We start from the raw sequence: 26,495 nt of genomic DNA, 5'->3' as shown, positions 1-26,495 counted from the left end.
ATAAATTATTTGGCCTGTTGGGAGTCCTGTTACTTTTCTCAGGTTGTTTTAAAAGGTCACGTATCATATTTTCATGCTAGCCGGCAAAATCATGCACGGCTCTAGGAATGTTTGTAACCGTGTGATTCAGAGTTACACATCTTTATCCAATGAGGAATGAAGAAATGTGCCTACTTTCTGTCTGTTTACACAAATACTCATAATTTTGAAAACTGAATGAACCCTTCTAGGTTTTTCACTCCACGGGGAGACAAGGGTTCAGGGTCACTTAGAGAATACAGCAGGTGGAAAATCAGTGTCTAGCCTGAGGATGCATCAAAAATGTGTCTGCTTGTTCCACCAGTCTTGACTGTTTTTGTTCCATGTCTATTTTTGCACCAACCATGTTTATTAGTCTTTGTGTGGGTGTGTATGCATCTGTGCCTTCTTGAGAAGCCAGTGCACATGGATGTGTCTCTTCCATGCGTGGATACACTGCATGTACTGATTGCTGTTGGGGCTGTAAGCATTTTCTCTGCATTTCCAGAGGTCCGTCCGTACCAAATTAGAGCTTCTGTATGACTGCAGGATAATTACTGTAGTTATGTACCTGCCAGTTTGTGGTGCCCAGGAGCTGTTTTTAGTGCCACCCCTGAAAGACTGCCACTTGATGGACAGCTTGAACAGAATGGGGTTCATCCACCTCACAAATTGATTCAAATGAGTCACAGAGAGTGGGTTGGAGTAATGACCAGAATACCTGGGGCACCCTGAGATGGAACAACTACTTTTAGGTAGCACAAAGAAAAAAAATAGCACACAAAGTTTTGAGTCTTACACCACTTACTTTGGGTGAAATCAAATGGGCATTTTATCCTCAGTTTACCTTACGTGTCATTTATTTGCTTGTTTTTGTTTTGTTTTTTTGTTTGTTTGTTTGTTTTGGTCTTGGGTTTAATTTTTTTTTTTTTTTTACCCATGACGACTGTTTAATGTAACTTGGCTAAATGTTTTTGGTGGAAAAATAACGCAGCATTTGAAATCTGGGAACATTTGTCTGTTCATTAAATTTCTCGTCTTGTTTCTGACAGTGTTTTATTGCACAACACACTTGTCATACTTTACTAAATACTTCAGCCAAGTGAGCTTTGTTTTGTCGATCTGATTGCCAGCTCAGCTATTTGACTTGTGTGCCACCAAGTTTGCGGTTTCGTTGGGTGCTTGTTCTAATGAGAGGTGCTGAGCCGGTGAGTCACAGCGGTTGATTATTTTTCTCCTGCTGAAGTTCATGCGGTGTATCTGAGGTCAGCTCCCTCCTGTCTGTGCCTCTGCCTTCCTGTCTGCCCAATGTGAGCTCAGCCAGAGAGAGGAAGAGTGCATGCCAGGTAGACTACTTCCACCTCATCAAACCTGCCCCTTGCCCCTTCTGTCTCTCCGTCTTTCCCTCACAATGATTCACACACAGCGTGAATCGTCCTCTAGCCTCTTTTTCTCTGTTTATTCTCCCTCTCTCCTTCTAACTATCTCTCCCCCCAGTCGCCAGCCTACTCTTAGAAGTGCACACACGCTCAAGTGTACGGACACATGTAAAATTTACAACCTCATTTTGCTGCTGCATACAGAAGGTGTGCCCTTGTAAGAGATTATTATGCAGGTTACATTCCCAGGAACTGAGGTGCAAAGGGACTCTGTGACAAAGATGTGGTTAGTCTCCTCTGTATAATTATCCTTATGTCCTGCCCCCCAAGCTTTTATGTTCCCTTTTAATCCATGCTGGCAGTTTGCTTCCCTACAGGTCTCTCTCTCCCCCTGTTACTGAGGCATCTGCTGCGAAAGTCTGTTTTTGGCCATTAATGGCAGTATAATCTTGTATTCTCTGATGGCGAGTCCAGGTGTTAGGTGAGTCATGATTGGGTTTCTGTGAACATGCACGTAAAGATTGAAACAGCTGTTGAAGGACTTTTTTTTTTATAATGAAGTCATTCTGTAGCGAGTTTACAGAATAACAAATATCAACCTTGAAGTTGAGTCTACTTTCTCTATGGCTTCCATGTGCTGCCCACTTTGGGCTTGAAAACTTTAACTTATATCTAGTTAAAGGTAAAACCTCAAAATCTGCAAAAGTATTTATTTTTCATGGACAAGAGAAAAAAATACATAAATACAGTTATGCTTCTCATGTTAACTTGGTGCCAGAGAAAAGCAGATTTCTCAGCAACATTGTCCAATTTCCTCCCCATTTCTGGAGCATCATTCTCTTCAAAGCCCCCGTGGTCAAGATGTGCAGTCAACAGAGATTCTTTTCTTATTTTGTATTTTGGAAAGATTGTGGTCATGTTGACCATAAAATGAAAAGCATTTGTCTGACGTGCTGGAATACCAGAGATTATTTCAAAAATGAAGTGATATGAAATGATATCACAGCGATATCATGCAGCACTGAAGGTATTTCAGTTATGTTGTGTTAATTGTTGAGACATTTTCTTGTAGGTGGTTCACACACAAACACAAACGCACACACAGACGCATGCTGAGGAGATGAGTTATTGAAAAAAGATGTGGCGGAGGGAACGTCAGAAGCGGTGAGAACTCGGTGGCCCATTCTTTGTGACGGTGTCTGTCGCTGTCAGATGATTTAGTTATCGAGGGGTCTGTGATTTGCAGTCAAATCCTGTCAAGCATTCCTTATGTTTCCAATGAAGAATGTGTTTCTCCTCAATGTCACGGCATCCTGAATGAGATGTCAAGAGTTTTTATATGCGGGGGTGGCAGACTGAATTAGGAGTTTCTGCCATTTTCTGGCCCAGGCTGCAGGCACAGCTGTCAACAGCTGTCAGACATCAGTAGTTTTATTCCATTTAAACACTGTGATAGTGGGCAGATGACTTTTGTCTTCCTTTCAAACTTCTTCAAAATCTTTTGCAGGTGGATGATTTTGGTGTTTTGGTCAAGAATCTTTGTTTTTTATTTATACAAAACACTGATACACAATAGCCAGCCGCACATTGTTCTTGGTCAGAATGGTTGCTGCCACAGGCGATATAAATAAGTTCAATAAATTGTTTTCGTTAGTGACTGAGTGGAGTTAGGAGTAGTTCAGCGAAATTTCTTTCTAATACATTTCTGCCTGAAGTGTTGAGTCCGGCTGCCCTGCAGGCATAATGAAAGTTTGACAGAAGTCTAACTGTGCAGTAGAATGAAGTCTGATCAGTAAGAGGAATTACTGTAATAAGTTCGTGCAGTCCGTGATTAGATTATTCATAATAAAATAAGAAATACAGTGATTGTATAACTGCTCTTTTTAAAAATGCATTTTTCACTTTCCCCTCAAAGTCTGCGATGCTCAGTCCCACTGTGTGTCATGAGATGATTAGCACTGGGTGTGAATATTAGGCCACTTTCCCAAGACGTAAAAATGGGTGCCTGTCAGCACAAGTTATTGCTGAAGTGCTGGCATTTTGGAAAACGGTGTGATATGTGCTCTGCATCTCCCCTCCGTCCACCCCTCCGTCTCTCGTTTCATGTCTCACTGCTTTCGGGGGTTAATGAAATGCCCCTGTTGAAGAGCTGGAATGAGGGATTGTTAAGTTCGTATGAGCTTTCACTCCTCCCACGTATTTTCTCAACCTGTGCCTCGACGCACGAGCGCCAACGACATGACACCGCCGACAAATGTATTCCAGTGGAGAGCTAATGACGAGCTAAAGCTTTGCAATCCTTCCACTAATCAGGATGTTATTTTTATTTTAATTCCCTTCTTAACCATTATACCCCTCAATCAAACACATGCAATATAAAAAGAAAATATTTAGCGTAAGAGGGTTAACATCTTCTCAAAATATTACACTTAAAACCATTATGTTTTTCATCTTTTACACAGGCTCGTACACGCTGCTCAGTATCCTTGAACTCACATGGCTGTGTTTACTGATGCTTCACTGATGGACAGTTGCCAGTACAGCTGCATTACAGGCAAGAGAGCCAGATGGCTTAAAGGAAAATAAGTATCGTTTTAAGAAATTAGCATCAATTTGGCACATTCAACCAGCAGCAAAGCCTTACCCAAGATTTTTGAGAAGGTCTGTTGTGGTTTACATTTGCAAGGCACGCACACACACACAGCCGAAATGTGTGGTTCCTTTCTGCGGTCAGCGATGCATCACCTGACAGCTGATTGATGAAGCGTTGACCTTTTACTCCTGGCCTTGTGGGCAATTCTCCGCCTCGTGAAACTGTGGTGGTCCGCATCCACTGACACTTGAGTGCTCAAATGAATTATGACCATGTGGGAGAATAATAAAAAGAAGCAGAGACGGTGAGCCTCACAGATGAGGGGAGGAGAGCAGGATGCAGATAGTGGCAGAGAGGGAGATGGATGCCCCGAGAATCAAAGACTCTCTCCTGATCCCTCTCTTATTCCCTCACACCTTCCGTCTCATCCTCTCCTGCTCTCATTCATGTCCTTTTGGTCGCGTTCACAATGCAGCTGTTTGTGAGAGGTTTATCTGTGGCTTATCCTCGGTCTGCATACAATGCAGCTGTATAGTAACTGACTTTCACCCCGAGCCAGAAAAATTAGTGAGGCAGCTTTCAAGCTGAGGAAATTTAAAGCATGAAGCTGCTGAGCTGTAATGTGAGCAGCTCAAAGCTCAGCTACATATTGCACTTCCCCACTGTGACGGTGTGAAATGTAACATTTCTTCTAAACAACTAAAGCTGTCTTTGTTTGTATGTCTCTTGTTTGTGTGTATGTGTGTCTTTGCGTTCATCTTACACAATCCATTTAGCTGTACAGATGTTTAGCACTGAAAACCTGTAACTGTTGCTGAGCTTTTTTTTTTTGTTTGTTTTTTCTGCTTATTGACCATTCTGATGAAAGAACATTGGTAAAAAATATGTATTCAGAGTAATGTGATCTAATTATATTAAGGCCCAAGCAGCATGTACAGCACATCGTTTGCAGGGCAAAGACTACGGTGTCTGTCTGAGTGTGCAGACTGCAGCTCGAGTTATCTGTATCTGCTCAAAGAATGTGACGTCTTACATTTTTGTGACTGTACTGTACGTTTGTGTCTGTGTGTGCGCATGCATGCGTGCGGACGATTAGGAAGGCCATTTGCGGGAAAGAGCTTTAGCTTGGCGAGGAGGATGGGGGCTCTTTCTTCTAATGGGATCAATGTTTCAGTGCTTTCTGTCTGTGTAAGTTATGATGTGGCTAATGTTTTAAACATGCTCTGCAGATGCAGCGTGACCCTCTTAAATAAATGACTGCATCGCCAGGAGAGGGAGTCGTCTTAGGATTACTCACACTGACTGATAAACAAGAAAGCACATGTAACAACGATAGGCGCACACATACACTCACTTACACAAACCCTTCACAAAACATTAAATTGACATAAAGGTAATTGACTTAAGGCAGATCATCATCCAGCCACCATAAACACCATAAAAAAAAAGGCACGTCTGCGCAGTATTTGTGTGGCAGAATGAGCACATCACCCCCAGCTTGATATCCCATAATTTCCTGCCTAATGCCTGAGGCTTTTTACTGCCCCACCAGCAGCATCTTGCCGCTCTGTTAGTTAACAAGGCTAGCCGGCAGCAGGAAAACTGGTGCCCTGCTCGTAACCTGCAGCGCCGCCCTGCAGTGTCACAGTTCCATACATTAGGATGTGCTCCTCTGAATCCTTATGTAACAGTCGCATTTGTAACTTTTAAGCACTCCCTCTCATGTGAGGCCATGTTTAGGTCTAAATGCTGTTCTCTGAGGTTACAAGGTCCGTAATTGGGTGTTTTGTTAGATGAATGGATTAGTAATTCGTGAGGAATGTGTAGATGTATGAGGTCAGAGGGGATAACACACAATAGTTGATGACTTTTTACAGCAGTTTCCAAATGCCAAATGTTTCTTATATAAATCAAATAATATTTATGTAAGTTCCCACCAGTATCTACATCAATATCTATGTGTACACTCTAAAATAATTTCTTCTTTGCTTTTCTTAAACTGCGTTTAACATGTGCAGATGCTTTAAAATATGCAGTGTGAACTGCAGCAAGCTACACAGCCTGGCAGGGTCAACTAAAGTGCAGCCACCCTCAAGAAACCAACCAAAATGTCTTTTTTTTTTATCACTGTGCTGTGAACTGTGTGTCTTGTGAGACTTGGTACATTAAGGAGAAAAAAAAAGTGATTTTTCACATTCTGAAGAAAACTGGAACATCAAATTGTACACCAGCAGCACCTTCTTTGAAGGAGGCACTGTTCCACTAAGCAGCTGTGCGTGACACCTAAACAATTATTTCAACAGCCCCAGCACTTATTTTTCTAAGGGAATCACTTCATAAAAACATGATAATATTCCCTCTACTTCTTGTCCAAAAATAAGAATCACAGTGCTACCTTTGTGAAGCATCATATGCTTCTGCTTTAGTACAATTTGCTTCTGCTACTTTAGTTTTAGATGTTCTGCATCACTGTTAGAAATCTGTGATGCAGTATATTAAAGGTAAGTGTTGAGTGGCCTGTGTGTAGGTAGTTGGGTCATCATCAATCATTCATATTGACATTTCCTTTGATCTGATGTCCCTGTGTGTGTATTTATGCACATGTGTTTGTGTGTTATGATTTGTGCTCGCTCGAGTACAGTGTTATGCATGTTTAATCTTACGTGGATGTGTGTGCATTTACAATTGTGTGTGGCCAAGTCCAAAGTATGTGTATGTGTGTGAGAGTTTAGGAAGGTGCTCTGCTGCAGGTTTAATGACCTGAGGTGTGGCAGACTTCCAGTTGCCAATCTGAATGCTTTCCCTTGTGCCCAGCAGAGTGTGACACAGTTTGAGTGCATGGCTGGTGACAGGTACAGCCTTGTGACAAACTATAAGGCAGGAAGTGGGAGTCCGTGTATTACCTCAGGCTGCAGCTCCACGTGAATGCTAAGTGACTGAGAAGACTTCCTGCACTGACAGACTGCAGCTGCTAACACGCACCATCTATGCCTGAATAAGCACATACTCACAAGCACGGATACACACATACATGACACGCATTGACTGCATGTGAATGCAGTGGAAACACACTGGAAACAGTAGACATTCACATCAGTGGTCCATGACGGTGTTGCACAGAGGCTGGGCTCTTGCAGTGAAGTATGTTGTGAAACACAAAACCCTCCACTCTCTTCAACCACATCATCATTCCAAGTCCCATCCCACCCCCACCCTCCACTTGTTTGGCTCCCATCTTTGTGGTAACCAGGACCTCAGGCATGCCTCCAATAGGTCCCACAATGCACCAGCACAAATTACATTTCACTCACAAGGCTGTGCCCCCTCCTCTCTTCTTTGTTCCTCCCGTTCATGGCATTTACTTCTTTTTCTCATATTTTTCCATTCCCCTCTCCTCTCCTCTCCTCTCCTCTCCTCTCCTCTCCTGTCCTCTCCTCACCTCTTCCTCCCCCTCCTCCTCCTCCTGTCCAGCAGGGCTCTCCTCCTTGACATCAGCTCATTTCTCTCAAACAAAGTCCTTTTCCAACATAACTGCTGATGTTTCTCCAGCTGATGTGCTGTGAGTGCCTGCAGCTCCCTCCCAGTTCAGCCCTGTGCTGACTGCTTACAAGGAGATGAGCTGTATGTTCAGCTAATGGCTACAAGTAACATCAAAACAGTATCAAATTGTACTGACGTTCCAGCGCTGTAATAAATGAAATATGCATCTTACTGTCGTCTCATCTATTCTCGGAGGCCTTTCATCTCGGGCAGACGGCCAAAGCATCCCTCAAAGGGTACTTTAGCATTGTGTGTTTTAGCACATTGAAAGTGCCTTTTTATGCTATGATTGATGGGACTGGTGGCGTTCAGAATACGTAAGTGGAGAGTGATGGATTCCCATAAATAAGCACTTTGTGTCCAGCTGATTGGTGGTCAAGGCCAGGATCTTGTAACTAAAAACGTCTGAGTGCGAATCATCTGGAAATCACACAATGACTGAAAACCTGTGATATTTCATTGTGCAGCATGTACAGTTATTTATGGCAGATCCTCTCTTTTTGAAATTATAGCGAGGCATATTTTTCCAGAAAGTAGTTCTCCATGCTGCCACATAAAACTGTGGATGCTTAAATGAAAGGCAGACAGACAGACAAGGCTGTCAGAGGGGAGAGATTCTTCAATAGGGAAAATTTATCGCCTCAGAAGAGTTCAGCGTGATAATAATGGGCGCCTCTAAGCCGCGCAATTTGATTGGGGGGCGTGAGGGAAGTGTAGAGGACATTTATCAGCGTGACACAGGACACAATGCTCTTTGTTTGATTGGTTAAATTAGTGGGAGCTCATTTGCTTTCACTGCAAAATCCTTTACAGGGCTTTTTTGTTGTGTTAATTAAGCCGGAGCAACCATTTTGTATGCTGCTAGCATACTGGGCCGCAAAGGAGAGAAGAAGATCATTGTTATTCCTCTCTTGCACCTCGGAGGCATTGTAGTTTGTTTTTTATATGATTTGCACCAAAGATGAGCTCCTTGAATGTATATTTGCTAAAATGAGTTTGGTTTAGTTTTCCACAGACAATTACCCCCTCTGAATACAAATTCTTCAGAGTTTTTCTCTGTGTGAACTGGAGCGCTGCTCGCACCCAATGTTTTGTTACAGACAACAGACTCATTTAACCTGCTGAATCTGTTGGATGGAGCTGGGTTGCAGGAAATTCAAGTTAAATCTGAAAATTGAATAGATGAAGGATGCTCAGTCAGCCAGGTTGTGGTGTTTCTGAGAGCTGCACGAACGTTTCAGGCTTCTTCAAGGTGGAGATCAAGGTGGAGGTAATTTCTTCTCATGAATTTGAATGAGAACTTTTCTAAGCGAGAACAGTGTGCTTGCCTTCAGAAAGTGAATCCGCTGAGGATTTTTAATGAAACATTTCATCCCGTGATGTTATGTCTGGTCACAAGGTAAAGATGTGCATCGGCTGCTCTTCTTACTACCACATCCCACAGTTGAGCTGAGAATCTGATGAGGTGGGAGGATGTTTTCCACACTAAAAACAAGCTGGAGCAAGGTTTGAAAATCAGTAAGCTCTCGGGATTTGGCGAGTTGTTGCGAGGTCATTGATAGTAAACGACTCCACAAATCCCCTTCAGATATTTTGTGCTTCTTTTGTGCTTCTTACTAAAAATCTACATTCTTTTTATTTCAGTTCAACACCTGCAGCCCTGTTAATTAGTTTACAAATGGAAAGCCCTCCTGTCATAGTGCTGCTTAACCCACCTTTTTTTTTTTGCTGCTTTTATAGCCTCTAATATGGAACTTGCAAGTCACATTAAGATCCACTGGGGACTGCAGCCTCCCACCTCGCTCCTCACACTGTCTGCCTCTGACAGCAGACCTCTCATTAATCACACAAATCAGCCGTCAGACGAGGTGTGAACTCCAAAATACTGACAGGTCTTGTTTCAGTTCAGTGCATTTGAGAGGGTGATTTTTGTTGTGAAAGTAAACCAAAACACCTTGACACAAAACAGTACTGTCTCTAACTTCCTCAAATAAAAGAAAAGCATAGCTTGTCTTTTTCCATGGTCTGTTTAATGTCATTTGCTTTTCCACTGATGTCGGTTTTGTTGGGGCTGCTGGGTTTTGGATGCAGGTTTGGCTCAAGTGTGGTCCACTGTTGTAAAGGTGGGGTTGTTCACAGTGTGTATGCAGCTGCCTAAAGCCTGATGAATTATATTTTGATTTGAGTTTGGTCCTGACATGTTTTGTCCGTGTGTGTGTGTTTGTCTTTGTTAAGGAAGCTAAGCTACGTGAGCTACTGGATGTCAGCACCCTGGTGGGGAAGATGGAGAACAGGATGCTGACAGTGGTGAGTGGCCCTGACATGGTCAACATCACCTACCTGAACTTCATGGCTTTCCAAGAGGAGATAGCTAAGGTAAGAACTGTGCATAAGAACAACAACGAAAGATGTTTTGTATAAGGATACAGGTAAAAGCAGCTATTAAATGCAATATATGTTGTTGTTATTGTGTGAAAACCTTGATCCTCCAACTTTGATAATTTCTTTGTTTTAATCGGGGTGTTCCATTGTGCCCAATTATGTCTGTGGGATCAGTGTTTATGAAACATTTCCCTGAAAATGATCTGCAAGGGGAAAAATGCATTTGTTAATATGAAAATGAAATAAAACATGAAATGGCACAAAGGTTAATTAAATTGATAAAAACGCTGTTCAACAGGAATATGATCAGTATCTCGAGTTCCTTATCTTTTTAGGTGGTGATGAATATGCAGGATTAAAACAAGTTCCCATTTATTATTTGTTCTTGTATTCTTGTTAGACTGTGGAGGAAGGCAGTGTCCCTTGGTGGATCAGGGTTGAGACTTAAAGTGAAAGTAAATTATCACTGTGACAGTGTGTTTTCTGAATTCAAATGAAAATTACCAGTACACCTGCGTGTATGGACTGTCTTCATTTGTTTCCAGTGCATTGAAGTAGTAAAAGACACATTTCATTCATCAGAAGATATCAACATCAGATTGCACTGACTGTGTGTGTGTGTGTGTGTGTGCGTGTGTGTGTTTTATTTCCTTCAGGAATGGGCGGAAGAGCTATTCAACCTGGCATCTAACCTCTTGGTACAGAACATGTCCAGAGAGGCCTGCCTTGAGAAAGCGTATGTCACACACGCACGCACGCACGCACGCACACATGCACACACACACAGACACACACAGTCACACAAAAAATGGAAATCTCCACTCCCCAAGATAAATATGAAAATCAGGTCTGCTAGAAACAAAAAATGTCAGTCATCATGGATACCTCTGCATGTGTTATATTTTACATAAACAGAAACAGCAGGAAAAAGCAAATGAGGTATCTTGTGTAAAAGAGACATGTGAGTGACTGTAAAGCCAGATGAGTTCCCCCACTCTCCCATACACAGCACATATAAAACATGGTAAACCCTGCAACATGCACCCAGACACCTCCACATATAAATATGTGCTGTACTCACACACAGGAGGTATGAAGTTGCTTTTCGCAGCTCCACCAGGCAGCCTGAGGGCTTGAGTTTATAAAGGTCACTTCACCTCACATCGATGGAGAGAGTAAAGAGAGAAAAAACAGACAGGAAGGAAGGAAGGAGGATAAATAAAACAGCTGGAAATATGTATAAGTTCATGAACTCGACTCCGTGCATCTCAGTCGGCTTATCCGCTTCCCAGTGCAAGAGTGCATATGTGACTGCATGAAATGTGAGTGAATGTGCATTCATATGGTGCTGTCGTTCACGTTTTGCTTGCATTAATGACATAATGGTCAACCGGCCACAGTGGATCCTCAAACAGGCCAACTCTCTGACCTGAGCTGTGGTGGAGTCGAAATGTTAAATAGGAGCTGCATTCGTCGGTTCCAGCCTATTATGTAAATCCCCTCTTGCCCTCATCAACGGCTTTCTGTCCGGTAGGAGAGTTTTTATCATCAGTCACCCTCACACCACCTCTGATCCTGTATAATAACTGCGTCTAACGGCTTACAGCACCACATTTGTATTGATCTGATTGGAGAAAACACACTGCTCTGTGGCCCACAGCTGATTTATTTGTGCAGTGAGTGACTGAGTGAGGCTGATGTGGGGTGGGGGGGGACTTAAATATGAATCTGCAGTATTGTTTTGAGAGGATATGCTGGGCTGTGCTTGGTGACAAGTCCCAGCTGTCTGATGTTTATCAGTGAACAGAAGCCATTAACTCACACCCCTGAGGAGATTAATTGACTTATGAGACAATAAAAGTGGCCATCGATCACATAGTACACAGAGAGTTGAATAGAATTGAATAGAGCAGGTTTTGCGGTCGTGCTAGTTGCTCACAGCAGCAGTTGTTGTGCCCTGCTTGCTCACGAATAAGGCGATTCTTTGTCATACCACTGCTGCAGCATGAGGAGACCTCATCCCTGAAGTGATGTTGATGTTCCTCTGCATGTGGTTAATTCTCATCACTGGCTCTAAAAGCTGTGATACATTTTTATTTTTTTTTTTGAGGGGGGGAGGGGTGGGGGGACAGTGTAGACAGGCAGCGTTCCCAGCAACAGGAAACAAAACAGAACCCAGCGTGTCTTCAAATGGCTGCTCCCTACAAGATGTTCTTTTTAGATCAATACAACAGAACTAAGGACACTCCTTAGCTTACGCTGCCTTGAGCATCAACAATTAGCGTTAGAATTGCATTTCACATAGTGAGAGGACCTGTGATGGTGTTAGAAAACAGGGAATTTGCCAGTTTGTTGTTTATGTTTTGCAAAAGTGGAGGTGAAAGGTAGGTGAAATGGAAAGAAAGAGAGAGTGGAGAAAGAGAAAGCAGTGAGGTAAACATGAAAGGAGACAGATGCAAGTAATCTGTTTTCTCCCCACTCGTCTTGATGAATAATACAGGCAGATGAAGGCATCAAGAAACACCTCACTGTTCTCTCCTTCTTTCCTTACTCCCGTGCTTTTCTTCCTTCTTTGCCTTTCCTTTATCCCTCTCTCTCCTTTTCTGCGCCTTTTTCAAAACTCACCCTCATGTAGCTTCAGTGATGTCAGCTTTTGTCAGCTCGCTCTCTCTTGGCCGACACTTACCTTTTCTCACCTCACATTTCCCTCCCTTTCTGAAAAAGAAATGCTTCAGGCCCTGTTAACTATTACAGTCAGTGGTGACTTTGCCTGTGCCAGCCGGCCTGCCCTATGAAGTGGACACTGTAATGGATATTAATTATTAGCCAGCAGCCACTTAAAGCCCAGCCTGTAATGATGGCTCCTGTTGCAGCTATGCTATTTATAGCCCGGACTGCGCTGCCTGTGTTGCTGTTGCATGGCTCTGTGCTGCCAATGCAAGACTTCCAGGGATTAGCCACAATTCTAACCTGTCATGTGAACGCAGCCAAATATTCATGGTGTGCACAGAGAACTCTACACATGCTGTCTGTCGCTGGCTGTTGTATTGATAACATGTCTGTCTTTCGCCGCAGTGATGCACGGGTCAGTCGCACATGTTGCCTCAAGAAAACACACACAGAAATTAAATTTGAGCGAGCGCATTACTCACACAGACAAACTGCTGATTACATGTTGTGTAAGGCGTGTGCTCTGTCCAATGCAGATACACTCGGCTGAAGCTGCAGCTCAACCCTGAGGGGCGAATCCCCGTCAAGAAGTAAGTCTCTCTGATTCATGCTTCTCTTCCCTGCCACCTCTCTGCTCTTTTGATCGATGCATAGCTTCCTCTGCCCTCTCTCATTACTCTCAGCATGTGTACGCTTAAGTATACACACATTCTGTGTGTGTGTGTGTGTGTGTGTGCATTTATTTGAATATTTTACCCCTCCCTTCTGTTGTCACAATATCCTTCTATTATTCTTTCCACGACTCTTCAGCTCTGCAGTAAAATTTGCTCCATAATGTCAACCGCTGTCCTTTCTTCTATTTTTCAAAAGCCTGCCCTTATTGGTTTGTGCGTGTGTGTGTGTGTGTGTGTGTGTGTGTGTGTAGCATGTCTTGGGTGAGCCCCATTTCTATATATCATTAACTTCAGCTCAAATTGTGCCAGTGTGTTTCCTTTTAATTTCCTATTCCTCTATTTCAGTTTTGTGAATTTTAGTTTCTGTTTCATCCATCTGGCCGTTTGTCATCAGCTCATTGAAAATCCAGCTCTCTCCATCTCCATTAGTCAAGTTGAGCTTTCAGGCAGGCAACAGTGAACTTCTGAGATAACCTCCTTCAGAGCTGCAGAGGAAAGCAGTGGGTGTCGGCGCAGAGAGGCAGAGAGAGACACTCCTTGCCGTTTAGGGAATTAACCTCCTAGCTGGGAGGACATGTCAGCTTGACTAATGTCAGCTTGACTCTGCTCTCCCACCGAGCATACAGTATGTGCTCATGGATACCTCTGCATGTAATTAAAACAGGCTATGGCCAACAGACCTAAACAGCCAGCGGTGGCTGTAACGACGCCGGATTTCATTCTAGTGAATCACGTTTATTGTCTTATATACACTAGAATAAAACAGAGAACGGCAGCCCTGCCACACAGCAGCACTGCCTCTCTCTGCACTCAAAATGACAGATGAGGCAGGACAGCATATTCTGAAAACCACGTATCTCCAAAAGAAAAATAAATCATTCAAAAGCCCCCAGGATTATCTGAAAAACGTAGCAGCACAAACCTGAAAACACTGCTGTTTTTCTTTCCTCGTGAAAATGTGGCACTGGAGATACTTGGTTTTCACAGGACAGCGACGTGTTAGCTGTGTTGGAAACAATTGCACTTGTCATTTGTTTATTTACACCAGAGAAAACACTGGTTTTTGCAACTGGTGAGTTATGATTTGTGGAATTACGAGCACTGTCTGAGAGACTGTGATGTGATGACGATAATGATAATGATAATAAGAAATGACAACGTTGTTGATGGAACTTTATGTGCTCATCTGCGTAAATATGTTTGGGGGGATTTATTGTTTTTATGAAGAATTACCAACATTATCGATTTTTATGTACATATGTTGTTGCCATCTGGAATGTAGATGTGTTTGAACAGCAGTAATCAAACCAACTCACTGTGTGTTGTACATAGCATTCATATTTGATAATGAAAAGTTCTTGCAGTGACTGTCGCAGAGCATGTGTGCACATGAATCACCTCTGCTGAGATGTGTGTGTACACAATATTAGAAACACCTCAAGGCAAGACTGCATTAGGTTTATCTTGGTTTGCCTTTCCGTATCTTTACCTTCTTATTCTGCATATATTACATTTTTATTTTTCATATAGTCATGGACTGTGTCTCTTTTGTCTCTCAACTTGTAATTACTCCCTGGAGTTTGTGGTTATATTCCCTCACACCTACTATATGTTATTCTTTTTTTTTTTTTTTCATTCCTTCCTCTCACTGTTTGCTGCTCCAACAGAACTTTCTTGCAGGATATCCTGTGAGGAAGCTGTGGTGAATTTAATAGTTTAACGCTGGTGATCAGAGTGAAAACTCTTCGGTTTTGTGTGGCATTTTCTGCGATTAGTCATAAGGGTGTGTTTTTGTGTCCCCACAGTATCTTCAGGATGTTCTCAACAGACAGGAAGCGAGTGGAGACAGCCCTGGAAAACTGTAACCTCCCTTCTGGCAGAGTGAGACACCAAAATACCGAAGCTCCCTCTGTTGCTATCTCCCTGTATTTCCTCAGTCTTTGAACCTGCTCCCATTCGTGTCCCTCCTTCTCTGATTCCGTCTGTCTCTCTTATCTTAGTCACCAAGCTCTTTCATCTTCTCCATCCATCCATCAGTCTGTCCTCTCACCATTCGGCTCATTCTCTATTCTCTCGAAACAGCAGCTGATTGCTGCTTTGCTCATTTGTTTGGAGTCTTATTTTCTGGATGTATGCATGACTTCCCACTCACAACTGATTTAGACTTGGTTGTAATGAAACAAATAGACCCAGTGGGAGCAATAGAGATGACAAAAGCTGTTTTATCTTTACCTCTCTCAGATATCACCAGAGAGACGCTGCCCCCTCATGCATAGAGGTGTAAGCAGTCCCCCCAAAACAGCAAACAATCTCTGTACTCCAGCAGTGGCAAGCAATTTGCATGTTTGGAAGTGGGGAAATGCTATTTAATGCGGTTCTGGACACATGCTGAGACATATGCACATACAGCAGGACAGACGCATCGTAGCTGTAATGAATGGCTTCTGAATACAAACAGAATGAGCGCATGAAAAACTACAAACACACACGCACACACACGCACACACACACGCACACACACACAGAATAAGCTATACATAATTAGCACAGGGAGAGAGAGCAGGAGGTAAAAACATGTTGCTCTATGAAGGCCTGGTGGGATTTGCTGTTGTTCCAATGCGCAAGTAATTACAGCTAAATGGTAGTCCTGTTAATCCCTCAAACACACACACACACACTCACAGGAAAAAGTACACACACACACGTAGCTCTCATCAAGGTCTTTAGAATGAGTCACTGAGTTTCGGCGGGGCTTGACCTGCATCCCCCTCCCCCGGTGCATCCTACCTGATCTTCTTTTCTCCTGCTCCTCTCTAAGAGTGTTTGGTTCTGCTCTGTTTCTTGCAGGCACAATGCCACTGCCTGCTGCTGTGTTGAGCACTGTGTCTTTATCGGAGCTGTTTGGCTCTGATAGCTCTATAAGGAGTCCTTGTGGACTTGTGGCTTTTTTTTTTTTTGTTTAAGTCTAGGTGCAAATTTGTAATATGCAAAGGAGACGAGAGGTCGGGTCGGCAAAAGAACATCTCATGGGATGAAAGATGTGTCACACCAGTGGGGTGGATAGATGTATATTGGTTAAACAGAAGGCAACTTTAAACTCTGCACATCATGAATAATAGAAATTTTATTAATTAATATTAATTAATGTGCAGACACGTTTTGGTTGGCACACTATAGAAAGGCTCACCTTGAAATAACATTTTTTATATGAATGAGTCAGCCTCCTGCAGGAACTAAGCCCCCAAAGCATTGAAAGAGTCTTTATTCTTATCAAATCATTATCTGTTGTTCTTCTTGACATTTCTTCCTTTTCTCCAACTCTAAAGAGTTTTTTTGGGGGGGCTTGTTTTTCCTTATCAGTGCCAAGGTCTAAGGTTTGTCATATACTGCACAGACTATTAAGATCTTTGAGACAAAGTTGTGATTTTTGGCCATAAAGATAAAATTGACTTGTCTTGAGTCATGAACATGAGGTATTAAATCTGTCTTGTGAGATAAGAATATAAACATGTTCTTGTGTGAGGCCCTTTTTTTTTTTTTTTTTTACAAACTTTTCAGGTGCCTATATGTAACAGTTTTGAAGGTTTAGCACCTGTGCATCACACTGAAAACAGAGTTTTCATATTTTTTACATATGAATTATGTTTAAGCAATAAAATCACAAGAAGTGACGATGGAATCACGCCAAAAAGAACTGATAATAGTATTTGATACCACAGCGCAGCAGTACAGATGCTGTCTACCTGTAGTTTGTCCACAGTGTCTCTACCCACTATCAGGCCACCTGCTGCTCAACACATTTGTATTGCATCTTCACTTTATCTGACCATGTTGCTGTTGTCTTCTGCAGAATGACTCCATGCCCCAGGAAGACTTCACTCCAGAGGTGTATAACATGTTTGTGAGCAACATCTGCTCCCGGCCTGAGCTGGACCACATCTTCTCTGATGTGTAAGAACCCTGCTTCCCTTTGTTGTGTTTTAGAAAGTCTTTCCAGGAAATAAGAGTCTTTGCAAGCTCCGACGAATATAGGAAGTGCCAGTTGAGAAGCAAAGTTGTTTTAAAAACTTGAAGCAATGTGATAGTGATTGATTAGATTTTTTTTCCCAACCATCTGTTGCTCTTTTCGGACCAGCAGCTAGGTAATGGCTGCCAGCCCTCATTGAGCACTATGGCTTTGCAGGTTGAAGACACCTGCTTTTGGCCATTAAAGTAGTTAATTAGTACAGGAAAGTATATTGTAATGGCATGGGGTGTGACTCTCCTGGCCTGGCTGTGTGGCCCCCACGTGCTGCAGAAGCAGAGCTGGCCCCTTGGTCCAGGGGGACTCAGACCATCAGCCCAGCCAGTGTGCCAGCACGACTGTGGCAACTCCAGGTCGTAAATCTAGATTTTAATCACTCTTAAGTGGGATGGCATGTGAGCCAGGAGGATATGGAGATGATAATTTAATGGAACAGGCATAGATATGAAAGGCGTTTTAATCAAATCTCATAATTTACTCAACACAACATTTTCTCCTCTGCTCCTTTGCACGTCGGTTGCTCTCTCTCCCCACGTCTTTGCTGTTTTAATTACTGCTCCTCCCCTCCATCATCTTCTCCTCATTACATTTTCTCATATCTCAGTTTTTTGAATTATGTTCTTTCTCTCACATCTGTCTTAGTAACCTTTCCCATGGTTTCTCCACTTTTCTCTTTTTGTATTCCCACTAGTCACTCTGATGTCTCATGTCTCCTCCTCTCCTCAGGGGGGCAAAGAGTCGTCCATACCTCACAGTGGAGCAAATGACAGAGTTCATTAACAATAAACAGCGAGACCCTCGTCTGAATGAGATCCTCTACCCTCCTCTCAAACCAGAGCAGGTCCAGCTGCTTGTGGACAAATATGAACCTAATGCTTCGCTGGCACAGAAAGGTCAGTGGCTCAAATGTCTGTCAATACAAATACAGGAACATTAACATGCATATGTGGACACATAAATGCACGTAACACACTAAGCGGCACGTTTTACTGCACAAGTGTTTTACTGTGAAAAAAATATAAGAGATAAATTAATGATGATTTGGAAAACACAGAGAAATTCAACCCAGATACACAAAGTGACTAGTTAAAGCTCCCAGCTTCTTCCAACCCAACTAAAACTCCACCCACCCCCAAACCCCCCACTTCAGCCCCCTACCACCAATAAATTTGGCAGGGGCGTTACCATAGCGACAGCCCTGCTGCCTGGTGTCCAAAAGCTCAAAAAGTGAGGGGATGTAGGGGGGTGCCAAGGAACAGAATGTTAGAATTTTGTAAATACCACACACACACACACACACACACACACACACACACACACTCACACACAAACAGAAGATATTCCTTGACATTTTATTTACAAGTATAGGATCACATGGGTAGAAACCTTGAGGACACAGAGAGAGAGAAAGTGTGTGAAAGAGAAAGAGTGAAAAGACGGAGTGAGGGAGTGTTACTGGAGTGTGTTTGTGCTTTAGCAGAGCTTGGACAAATAGCAAGTGGAGAGCAGCAAAGAACATATGTGGCACTGTTGAACACAAATGTACATTCAGATATGCTTTCACACACATGAGCACTGTTTGGGAGTCATAATCTTTCTCTTTACTTTCATTTATCACAGCAGTTTACTGCATCTGTTCTTCTTATTATGCTTCACAAATCTTCCTTTTGTCTCTTGCTGCAAATCCATTTCTAAAAATAAAATGCCCAAAACAAAAGCAAAAAAAAAAAAGCTCAGTGAACTGCAACTTACAGGCATAGTTCGACATTAGGGAAACATACATTTATTTTCTTCCTGGTTGCCTATTAGAGAAGTTTGATATCAATGTCATATCCGTTTATCTAATGTAAAGCTACAGCCAGAAGTAGGTTAGCTTAGCTCAGCACAGCAACTAATTAACAGGTCATACCATGGCCATTTAACCCATTCAGAACCAAATTGTGTTCCAAACACAAAAAAAACGTCCATTCCGTCCATTCCAATGGACTGAGAATCTGAACACAAGAAATAGTCTTAAAAGTCTTACTTTAGTCTGTGCTGACTCAAGTGTTCCAGCAGTCTTTTGACTGTTGGAACACTGGAACACTGTTTATTTAATTTACATGTACGGTTATCTCATATCAGTGAATAGAGTTATTCTTTAAAACACACTGCATACATTGCAAACATGGGGCATAAGTTTCTGCAATTGGGTGGAGTCAGATAACAGTAATCATAGATGCAGACATCACATCACAGACAAAAGTTCCAGATTATCAAGCACAGATTAACCCATCCATTGGAACGTCCACTGAAATGGGTTAAAAAAAAAAAAGTGTAAAAAAAACTTGTCGTTTTACAGGAGTATGCACCCGACTATTTCTTGGCACGGCGCAGTTGCCAGGCAACTAGCGTAGTCGTAGTTTGGCAACTTGTAGCGTTTCTGTATTTACTGTCCTTGGAGTCCTTACTGTATCCTGCGTTGCTGAATGCATGTCCCAATTTGCTTGACGTGACATATGTTCTGTCCAAAGGGGGGGGCATGTTTTTGTTACTTGCTAGTGTTGTGTCTATATGAATGTGTCACATCCACTGAATTATATTGTGGGTAGCATTCATCAGTGTCTTCTGTTCAAACCATCAATCTACTTGTTAAAACAGGAATAAAAATAAAGATCACAATCAACACAAAGCTGCCTTCCTGTAAAAAAAAAAAAAAAAAACTAAAGAGGCAGTTTTAGGTGTAGTATTAGAGCATCAGGAGTGGCACAGAATAATTCATGAACAGCCAAGATGGATGAGCATAAGGGATCCAACACTCCTGGACATGTTGTGCTTTCATGTTGTCTGAAGTGTCAGTGGGCAGGGAGCTGCCAAAACTGGAGAACATCCCACTCCAGATATCAGGCATCAAGGTCGGGTATGTGCCAATTCAAATTTTATCTCTGCTGGAAAGCTACACGTGTTATTACACGTATGCCAAAATGGGTGACTTACATTGCACTGTATTCTGTTTATTATCAAACAAATCACTGGGTAGATTTTTTCCAAGCCATTTTGAAAACATCATAGTAAATGTTGAAAATACCACCTTTACATGAATAATTTATATTTTGTTTTTACCCAGTGTCAGTTAATTTCCTCCTTCATGGCCTAGAAAGCACCAAAAACTGTAATAAAGATCTGCTCTTCTCTGTTAACTTTCTGTTAAAGTTAAAGATTAGATCAGAAGCATAAACATTTAAACAAATGGGGCTTATTGATTACATGACACACCGTTTGTCTTCAACTTCCCAATCAATACTACATCTGTGTTCAACAAAAGCACAGCATGATAGTGATTTTTAAAATGTTAGTTCCTTGGGTGTGTTTCCCAAGCAGCAATCTTCATAGTACAATAGATCATTAGATTTTATATCTGCCTCGGGCTGTTCATCAAAAACCTTTGTAACTGTGCTGCAGATCTGAAGTTTAGTACAACGCTGAATATATTTATGAATATTTGGAGAAGAAATTATTTAGTCTGGAAGCTGTTATGAGAGTTTCTGTTTTAAAATTTAAAAAACGCAGATCTTTGGTGCCAGAAACAAAAGAAGTATGTGACTGTCATATGCGACGACCACATATTTCCAACCACATGTTCTTTCCACAGCTAAATCTACCTATTACACAAATCAAATTAGGTCAGGGGAAGGGAACACTAGAGCCCTTCACCTGACCTATTTTCCAGGGTAAACAATTTTTTACGGCCACTGGACACTCTTGCACCTCACCTGTATTCAGTTGCTCAATGTAACACCTTCATGACCTTTTTTAATATATATTTTTTAATAAATATTCACCACCAATTGACCTCTTCGAACAAGTACAGTTCACTTTATTAGCCTTCCTGTGTTCCCCTCAGTTCTTCATTAGCTAGTTTCAAACTCCCAGCTGTAGCAGAAATATGTGGTCTCATTCGTAAATCTAAATCATCTACCTGCCAGCTAGACCCCCTTCCTACTCACTTAGTAAAAGCCTGTCTGCCTTCTCTGTCCTCTTTAATAACTGACATCATATATTTCTCTCTTATTTCTGGTCTCGTTCCCTCATCTCTCAAAAAGGCTGCAATAACTCCAATACACAAGAAACACAGCACAGACCCCATCTTTTTTTTTTCCCCCAATTTCAAATCCATTTCTCCAACCATTTCTCTCTTAAATACTTGAATGAACAGTTGCAACTCAGGTCCACACTCAATTGACTAACAATAATCTGTATGAACAGTTTCAGTCTGGTTTCTGCCTTTTTCACAGTACTGAGACAACCTTGGTGAAAATCACCAGTGATCTCTTGATGGCAGCTGACTCTGGGCTCCTAACTGGGCTCATCCTTCACAATTTGAGTGCAGCCTTTGATACCATCTCACATAACATCCTCCTAAAAGAAATGTTTTTCTTGGAATCACTGGCACCTGTCTTTCTTGGATTAGATCATATCTCTCTGACCACACTCAGTTTAAAAATCTTACATCCCAGTCTAGTCTAGTCACTCGTGGTGTTCCCCAGGGCTCTTTTTTTCCTGTTTATTATTTACGTTTTACCTCTGGGTCAAGAAATTTAATCTCTAAATCATCATTCTCAAACTCACTAGTGATAAAACTGAGGTTCTCCTCATTGGTAATAGTTCTACTTTGGCTAAACCTGACATTTTCTCTTTTAATATTGACAATTCTATAATTTCTCCTTCCCCTCAGGTTAAGAGTCTGGGTGTCAGACAGCACATTATCTTTCAAAGCTCAGATTAACAGTTACTTGTTCTGCATACTTCCATCTGTGCAGTATTAATTGCCTTCATCTCCAGTTGGTCCAGAATGCAGCTCTCCTTAGAACATATCACTCCTGTTCTCCAGCAGCTTCACTGGCTCCCCGTTAAAAACAGCATTGACTTCAAGATTCTGCTTCTCACCTATAAGGACCTTGATAACCTAGCACCTTCACATCTCTCTGAACTTGTTCATATCTGCTCACCCCATCGTACTCTTAGATCTTTAGAGCCTTCAGTTGCTCTGGCCCTCACCTCTGGAGTTCTCTCCCACTTGACTTTCACACTTCTCACTGACTCTCTCACCTCTTTCAAATCCCGTCCCAAGACACACCACTTCAAACTGGCATATTAGGTCTAATCTTCTCTATGGCTTAGGCATGATTTTATACCCGTTTATTATATGAGCTTATCACAGCTTTGTTTGATTTTATGATGTTGATGCATCATTGCGTATTTTTTTAACTGTGCCTTGTGTGCTTTGAAAGGCACCCTTAAATAAAATGAAGTATTATTATTATTGTTGTTGTTGTTAGTATATCATCATTATTCCAATCTCATTTGCACATTTTATTACTGATTACACTGAAACTAAATTGACCCTAACTGACTCAAGCAGAGCACGAGTGCCACTTTAATGATCTCCACTGAGTAAAGTACCTACTTTACTTACTTTTTTTTCAAATGTATGACGAAATGAAACACAGGTGCCTAAGTTAGTTGAAGTCATTGTTTAAACCACATTCAAATATCTGGCCGCCCAGTGTTTGACTCTGATCACACTGATGTGCTCTTACTGTGATGTTGTGTTTTCATCCTGCCCCAGCCTCTCTGGAAGCGTGCCCTTCTCTGTCCCAGTGACAGATTTCCCCATGTGAAGTATTTATCTAGCCGGAGGAAGTGCAGCCATCTGCTCTGCAGAGGGGTCCAGAGCTCCACATGCTACCTTCACACACACAGTCATACACACTTTTTCTTCTTCTCAAGGACACTCGTATATGCAGAAACGTATGTTAAATCATGGGCAACTATGTGCATACTAAACGCTCTTTGCGATTGCACTGACAAAGCATTATGTGGAGTGCAGGAAGATACAGTGGGCATGCAGAGATGCTTACACCCTTGTTGCAGATAGTGAATCAAAGGCCTTAGGTCTGCCCCCCCCAAAAAAGCTATAATTAAGGAGAGTGAGAAAACAGTTTTTTTTTCCTGCTCTAACTCTTTGTTGCTCTTCCTCTTTCTTCTTCCTCTGTTTTACAGCTTAGACTGGTGAACATTGTACCTGCCGTTAATCTCCTCAGTGCTCTATCATTGTCAGTGCTCCGACTTTGTTTGAAGGCAGATGAATAAAATGCTAAATGAAACAAGGCACTTCAAGTCTCTTGCATCCAGAGTGGATGGTGGCATATCATCGCATATTCATCTTCCGTGATTGTGGGCAGGAAGCTCTTTGTCAGCTAGATTTTGTCAGTTGGTGTCCACTCTTCTCTTACAGCCAATCATTAAAATCAGAATACATTTCAGCTGCAGTTTCCTCTCTGCTCAACAGGGTCCTTATTGTGGCCAAAAGCCAGAGTTTTTAATTTGGCTTGAACGTGGCCTTTCACACTGTCTTCCTTTCAGATCTAACTTCACCTTTCAAATCACACCTTTTGGAGTTACACCTGTAGGTTCTCACTCAAGTACACCTCTAATCCCAGCCATGTTAACACCTTTTTTCCCTGTTTGACCTACAAATGTCTTGGGAAACGCCGTGTCTGTGTCTGTAAGAGTGTGTGTCATGCAGAGGTGAGCCTCAGCCTGGCAAAGGGAGGTCCTGGTAGTCAGCAGGGAGTAAGACGCTACGAGTGCGACTGAGCTCAGATGTCACAGACAGCAGCCAGCGTTAATTAGTCCAGCAACTCTGCAGAGGGCGGCACCGCATTAATTAGCATAAAGTGGCCGGAGGGACCTGCTGCACCCGTCGAGCTTGCATCACTTAGCATATTTAGCATAACGTCAAGTGAGTGTGTGTGCGTATGTGGGTGGAAGGGGTTGCAAGTGTTTTGGTTTCACTTTGAGCGCTCGCTATATGTTGCACAAAATCTAATCCATGCAGGTGTAGTATGTGATAGGATAGAATGGGATTAGCATCTATTGTCTCCCTTTGGAGAAATGTGTCTTGGGCGTTCGAGAGGAACACTGACATCCCAGCAGCACAATGAGTATGGTGTGTATGGTAATGCGTATGAAAATTTTAATCTTGTATCTGGATGGCTGGAGATCTGAGCTTTTCATATGTGGCTTATTGCTTATTTATTCGGCGTTATTGCCTTGATGACAGCAGAAATGCAAAGCTTTGCATGAGTGACCTTGGCAAGCAATCAAAACAAGGAAAGAACAATGTCAAGGGCAGTTCAGCTTTTACAGATCCCTGTATGACATTGTATGAACATCAGCAATGCACAGGGAAGCAAGTGAAGCCTGAAATGTAGAAAATCACGTTTGTATTGTGAACTACCTTGTGAAACCTGAAGATTTTTCATGTGTTTATCCACCTTGGAACCTTTAATATTTGTAAAACAGGCTAATAACTTACAGTTTACACCTGCAATGTAAGAAACAGAGACAATGAGGCACAGGCTTTAACGATTAACCACAAAGGCTTTGGGCAAACGGTGACTTAGTCTTCCTGCTAAATTAAAGAACTAATGTAATCTCAGGGTGGATGTAATTAGTGATTATGAACATTATTGTAATGAAACATTTGAACACAGTCTTCCAGCTGCTTATTTGAATGCATCTGCAGTATGTGTATGCAGTGTGGTGTACAAACAAATACTCACACAGACATTATTCATGTTACGTATTTCATATAAGATGGTGTCTCAAAAAATTATTCAGGATCTTTATTTCTAAAGTGGCATTTATTTGTTTATCAGGCAGGAGATATTTTATTTGTTATTGTCAACAAATGCTTTGAAAAGATCAAAACCAACAGTGCCTTTTTCCAACTGGGAATGCCTTACAACTTCCCTACACCTGCCCCTATCTGTGCACTCAGCCCTAAGCGCATTTATACATACTGAAGATATAAATCTTTAAAAAAAAATAGGCCACAAATATATCATTTCATTTTTAAAGATGGTTCGGTATTTTTCTGGAACTGCAGGGCATTGTAGTTCTTAGCAAACACAATTTAAACTAGAGAAACTTGTGCATTTTTGGGGGACTCTTTCCAGATTAATACACAGGGCACTAGTGAGTGTTTACAGCAGCAGGATGTATGTGGGCTCAGCTCAAAATAAGCAATTAACAGTGCTGTGTTCATTGTACTGAAGGAACCTGTCAGCCAGTGCAACAATGTGGCACTTTGATGTGTTTTTAATATTTTTTCTTTGACAGTAATGGAGATCTGTGGCACAGAGAAAAACGCTATTGTACACTGGTTTGTCAGATCAATTTATTATTGGTTTTAGTCCTTTTATGAGAAATGTTGACAACTGGAAAAAATGAATTGAAAGTTTAGGTTTCTGTCTGTGCCAAAGAAAAAAAAAAGTTTTCAAATTTTTTGACTAATATGTCTGTGTACTGTGTTATGTTCCTGCAGGTCAGGTCTCGGTGGAAGGCTTTGCCAGGTATCTGAATGGGGAGGAGAACAGCATCATCCCCCCTGAGAAGCTGGACCAGAGTGAAGACATGACCTTTCCCCTCTCCCACTATTTCATCAACTCCTCACACAACACATACCTCACAGGTGCACACAATATATCCAGTCACAAGTCAAAAAGCTGTTGTGTATGTAAGCAGCTCTGTGTGTCCATCTGACTGTTTTACACCTAAGTGCACACACTCCGGACTGATTGCTCACACGCATCCTTTATTCTTCTACACATGAACAGATCCCTCGTTCATTTAGAAATACAATTATGGTCGCACAAGTATATACACCCTACTTTATACCTCGCAGGTCAGTCAATCAAATGCTCCGGTGCATATCAGGCCCCCTTTCCTGCATTACCTCTCAAGAGGTTATCCAATCAAGTCATGCCATGAGACTCAATTCATTGATATTCATGAGTTAAATATTTCTTTAGACTGGTAGTCACAGTAACTGGCTCCCAGCGGTGTGCAAGCATGGCAGGCACAATACAGAGGCCATTTTCTCTTCAATGGATATTAGAATTCATCTATTCAAATCTATTCCGGGGGGAACTGGAGAGCATTGAATCTTTCAAGTGGATCAGATTTCTCCAGAAATGGAAAAAAGTGAATTTCTGTAATAGACCAGCCTCATAGCCTGCGAAATGAAGAAATGGGAAAAACAAACAACAGGTTCTTGATTCTCTCTTCTCTCATTATAACAGGAAAGATGTGCGGCAATGCAGAATGCGTTTCTTTCCTTGCAGTATTTATGTTTAACAACTTTACAAGAAAGATCCACACGAGATAAT

General features: G+C 41.9%; 1 protein-coding gene across 4 annotated transcripts in view; it reads left to right on the top strand.

Moving 5' to 3' along the window:
- Positions 1 to 26,495, top strand: part of LOC121199354 (1-phosphatidylinositol 4,5-bisphosphate phosphodiesterase beta-1) — a 104,990-nt gene that overhangs the window by 46,054 nt on the left and 32,441 nt on the right. For all 4 annotated transcript variants that reach the window (XR_005896442.1, XR_005896443.1, XM_041063952.1 and 1 more), the window contains exons 4-10: positions 9,766 to 9,906; positions 10,569 to 10,648; positions 13,119 to 13,172; positions 15,062 to 15,137; positions 17,107 to 17,207; positions 18,007 to 18,173; positions 25,652 to 25,798. Coding sequence is in view for 2 of the 4 variants with exons in the window: in XM_041063952.1 (XP_040919886.1) it covers positions 9,766 to 9,906; positions 10,569 to 10,648; positions 13,119 to 13,172; positions 15,062 to 15,137; positions 17,107 to 17,207; positions 18,007 to 18,173; positions 25,652 to 25,798 (766 nt within the window). In the remaining 2 variants the exon portion in view is untranslated. The remainder of the gene's footprint in view (positions 1 to 9,765; positions 9,907 to 10,568; positions 10,649 to 13,118; positions 13,173 to 15,061; positions 15,138 to 17,106; positions 17,208 to 18,006; positions 18,174 to 25,651; positions 25,799 to 26,495) is intronic.

The sequence above is a fragment of the Toxotes jaculatrix genome, chromosome 19 (assembly GCF_017976425.1).
Source record: "Toxotes jaculatrix isolate fToxJac2 chromosome 19, fToxJac2.pri, whole genome shotgun sequence".
Lineage (NCBI taxonomy): Eukaryota > Metazoa > Chordata > Actinopteri > Toxotidae > Toxotes > Toxotes jaculatrix.
The sequence above is the reverse complement of the archived record's forward strand: the minus strand, read 5'-3'. Positions and strand labels throughout refer to the sequence as shown.